The sequence below is a fragment of the Nannobrachium achirus genome, assembly GCF_963921795.1.
Source record: "Nannobrachium achirus genome assembly, chromosome: 4".
In the NCBI taxonomy this organism is placed as follows: domain Eukaryota; kingdom Metazoa; phylum Chordata; class Actinopteri; order Myctophiformes; family Myctophidae; genus Nannobrachium; species Nannobrachium achirus.
The window spans coordinates 70258628-70263288 of record NC_137813.1 but is presented as its reverse complement, the minus strand read 5'-3'; the positions used below and the strand labels follow the sequence as shown (position 1 = coordinate 70263288).

The 4661-nt window shown below is 41.2% G+C and overlaps 1 protein-coding gene across 1 annotated transcript; it reads right to left on the bottom strand.

Annotated features, from left to right (window-relative positions):
• Window positions 1–503: 503 nt before the first annotated feature.
• Window positions 504–1925, bottom strand: LOC308283172 (zinc-binding protein A33-like; the record flags this gene model as incomplete). Its single annotated transcript, XM_080723550.1, has 1 exon — window positions 504–1925. One exon carries the CDS (start codon window positions 1923–1925, stop codon window positions 504–506), a length of 1422 nt encoding a protein of 473 aa, XP_080579676.1.
• Window positions 1926–4661: the final 2736 nt, after the last annotated feature.

The window sequence follows — 4661 nt, the reverse complement described above, 5'->3', positions numbered from 1 at the left end:
CTGTTGTACAGTAGATTCCTACAACAATATTACTACAATATTCACACCAGCTGAAGCTGATTTACAAGGTTTTAAATTTATATTTTATATTTAGAACAGAAAGCTGTGAACAATCTACGATTTTGAAAGCAAATGTACTAAAACAAATCAACCCAAATCACAAGTCCCAAAGTCGTCCAAACTACAAAAAATAATAATAATAATAATAATCAAACGGTTGATGACACTTGATGATACAGTCAATAAATCAGTCAGTCACTCCAGTCCAGTCAGTGTAAGAATCCAGTCCAGGTGTTTGTGCAGCATAAACAGTGAGCAGAGTGGATATGAAAATGATTTGATCATAGATGACTGTCACTGATGATGAATGAACACTTTGATAAAGGATCTTATACAGATACTACACTAACGAGCTGCTACAGCAGTATTAAATATCTGACTGTTACTTAAAGCCATACTAGTGTAATGCAGCTGTTTTTGTTCTGTACAGCACCTCAATGCAATCACTTTAACATCCCAAAGAGAGATGCATCAACTGGGCAGACTTTGATAGCAGTAGTTATGTTATCACCTTTCTTTCCAATAGCTATAAACGGGAAGAGTTTCTCAGTGAAAGTGTCTTTATGAGTGTAGATGTGAGTCATGTCTTCAGGGTCGTAGAAGGACACCTCCCCCATGTTATAGTCCAGCTGGACTCTGATCCTCTGAGGATTCCTCTCCAATGGGAGGGTTTCTCCATCACCATTAGTGTACTCCCCACTTGTCTGCAATAAACACCAGAATCCATCTGATGGTGAGACATTTCTCTCTCCCTTCCTGTCAACCGACTCTTCAGCCAAACCTATACGCCAGTCAGAATGCTCTCCAACCTCCACCTCCCAGCTGTGTTTTCCTGAACTGAATCCCTCTGAACCCAGAAGATGGGAGTACTTAGTGAACCTCTCTGGGTTGTCAGGAAGCAGCTGCTTTGTGCCTGCACGTCTCACACTGGTCAGGTCTTCAGACAGACAGAGCACAGCGTGTGCTGTGTTTGGGTCCAGAATGATAGGACTGAACATGACCTTCTCCTTCATCTTCTCCCACACTCTGAAGGTCAGGTTTTTCAGGTGTTTGGCCGCGTCTATCAGAGCTCCAGAGACCAGCTGTGGTTCTGGCAGTTTACACTGGACTCTGGCGCTGGTCTGAGTGTGTTTATAACTGCAGAGAAATGACACACTGGGTTTCTGCAGCTCTTGTTCTACAGCAGAGATGCTGTCTGAGAGAGAGGAGATCTGCTCCTGAATGATCTTCATCTCTCTGCTGACAATCGTCCCCTTTTGCTCCTCTTCCTCCCTCAGAGCAGCCAGTCTGGTCTTCTCTTCCTCTCTCAGGAACTGGTGCTTCTTTTCAATCTCTGCTCTGATCTGCCTCTCTGTGCTCACCACCTGCTTCTTGTTGTGTTGAACCACTTCATTGTATTTCTGTTCAACCGCTTTGTATTTGTTCCTCTTGTCCTGTAGAGACTTGAGGTCAGGCTTCAGTTGGTCCTTCAGGTTATTGACTGCTTGTTCAATAGGAAGCAGCGTGTGACCTCTGTGGTGAGTTAAGTCACAGATATGACACACAGCTCTCTGTTCTTCCTCACAGAACAGTTTAGGCACCTCTGGATGTTTACTACACAACACCTTGACTTCCTCTTCACCTGACCCAGCTTTCTGTCTGCCAGCATAAGCGTCAGCTAGTTCCTTCAGTGTAAAGTTAATACTCCCACCCTTTGACGATTTTCTCTTACAAATGGGACAGTTCTTGTTTTCAGTTTCTTCCCAGAATTTCTTCAAGCAGTTAGAACAGAAGCTGTGATGACAGCTCAGAGATACAGGGTCTATGAAAGTCTCTGAACACACATGACAGTTCAGGTAGCGCTCAAGATACGTTTTCTCTGCCATCTCCGTTGGGTTTGCAAAGTATGTTTAAGTAACGAGACTCAACACTTCACACATCCGACTTCAACTCAGTGAGTCTCCAAACTGCTGTAGAGAAAACAAATGAGGTGAAAAAAGAAGTGTGATTTTCTCCACCGTTTACTTCAGCATAAAAGTTATCCTTTAACCCTTAAGTTCTGTTCAGATTCACTACACCTTCGTTCTGTTCGGGTCATTTTGACCCGGGGGGTATTTGGTTTAAAAAAAACAATATAAATATAAAAAGTTAATATAAATTTTAACTTAACAAATCATCATGATACATTGACTTTGACTCAATACCAAACAATTCATATGATATATATGGTAAATGTTTGCATTCTTGCTTTGCTATATCACATTAAACACTGAAAGAGCTAGGCGTTTTTAATGATTTAGCTTAAATTCATGTAAAACAACTACTTTATTTAATACTGGGCAATATTGCTCATGCTTATAGGACAAAATGAAAATCAGGCAATATTTTTATGAACAACATGCCCATTAATTGAATACTTGTGGTTCAACAGGACATCATTCTCACATAGAGCTGAACACACATGTGAACACACATGAACGTCACATATGAATATACACTTGAACGTATACACTAGGACAGAGGTTTTCAAACACTTTGGTCTCAGGGCACCCCTGTAAACAACATTTTCATCCACAGCACCCCTGAAATACAGTGTTACTTTACTGCACCTTATGTTTATGTAAAATAATTTAAAATTTCCCCTAAGATACAGTACAGTCACAAGGAAAACTTCAGATAAGTGAGGGGTGAGGGGTGAGGAGGGGAGGGGTGAGGGGTGAGGAGGGGAGGGGTGAGGAGGAGAGGGGGTGAGGAGGGGAGGGGTGAGGAGGAGAGGGGGTGAAGGATGTGGGGGGTGAGGGCGATAGGAGGGGGGAGGGGGGGAAGGAGGTGACTGTGTGTCTGTGTTAGTATACATGCTTTCGTTTATTTCTGTGCATCTGGGGTGGCGGGGGGGGGTGGGAGTGAGGTGGGGGGGGGTTGGGTTGGGGGGTTTGGAGGGGAGGGGGTAAGGGCGAGGTGAGGGGGGTTGGAGGGGTGGAAGGGGTTAGGGGGTGATTGTGTATCTGTGTTTGTACATGATTCCTTGCATTTCTGTGCATCAGGGGTTAAGTGTGGGGAGGGGGGGCGGTGCGGAAAGGGGGGGGGAGGGTTCGGAATGGGGCTTCGGAAGGGGGGTGTTAGAAGTGGGGGTGACAAGTGGGGGTGACTGTGTGTCTCTGTTTTGGCATAATACTGTGTATTTCTGTGCATCTGTGCTTCCGGGTCAAAATGACCCGAACAGCACTTAAGGTTCAAAAAATATGAGGGGGGTGTGGCATGGGTGTAGTGCAAAAATATTTTTTTTACATGTTCATCTCAGAAGAATCTTTAAGGCCAGTGAGTTTCAGGTGGAAACAATTTAAACTTCTACCTTTTTTTTTCAAATGAAAATGTAAAACGGGTCAAAATGACCCGAACAGCACTTAAGGGTTAATGACAAGATGAAACAGTTTATATTATTTAAGTCCTGAAAGCATGTGTAGAAATCTTACAGCTTGCACTGGCATCACTGCTCAGTTCACGAATCACGAATGATGAGATTTAATTTTAATGTCTCATACTAATTGTAAATTAGTTAATTATTATCTACAACAGGCTGATAGATTGGAGCAAGGTTAAGTAAGGAATAACGTCTGGCTCGGCGGTTGTTATCGTGAAATACAAATCCCGACAATAAAACAATTCCTGACAGCCTGTTAACTGTTATACTTCTAGTTACATTTAAAGGACAACTTTGTTTTTTTACAACAAGGGTTCATATTTTAGATTGTAATTAGAGAAAAGAAAAGGTGAGTCTTAAAATGTTTTCATTTGCTTTGTTCTATTGCTTTATCGTGTTTACCGTGCTAAGATGTGGGGCATGCGTACGCATGGGGGCATGCGTACAAGTGGCTAAATATGTATTTTTAGACACAATAAGCCAGCAGTTTCTTTATTGCTATTTACAGTAACACTTCTAGCCCCCATAAGTCACATGCAACCATGAAATGAAACCATAGAAAGAAGTAAATGAAATAATTTTAACACTCATCTTTTATATTCTTTAATTACAATCTAAAATATGAACCCTTGTTGTAAAAAACTAAAGTTGTCCTTTAAGTGCTGATATGTTTACACAAAATAATTGTTTCTTCAAATAGCCGATCTTCCAGCTCACAACGCGCCTCATTGCTGCCATATTTTGAGCTTTTATATCTGCTATTTTCAAAACATTTCGATAAATCCTGAAAAATCATGAAAATCCCTGAAAGAATATATGTTCAGATGGGTGTCTGCAGCCAAATAAATATCAATTTGGGGGTCCTTGACATGAAAACGCTTGAGTTGAGACACTACTTGAGGCCCATACTAGATTTCAATGGGCCTGAACATTACAATCCAACCAGAACATATAGAATGATAGAATGTTTAGTGTCAAGTTCTGTAAATAAGAAATAATTCAGGAACATCTGAATATAAAAACATTGAAAACAATCACAGAACCTAATGATGTTTTGGCTTTACACATTATCATCATTACAAATGACATGAGTTTATGTGATTGATTATATGATGGGGAAGACAATTGTGCATTTCTGTGCCTAGACTGAACTCTTTGAATTCACACAAATGCTCTATTCTTTCTACCAGTGAATGTTGAG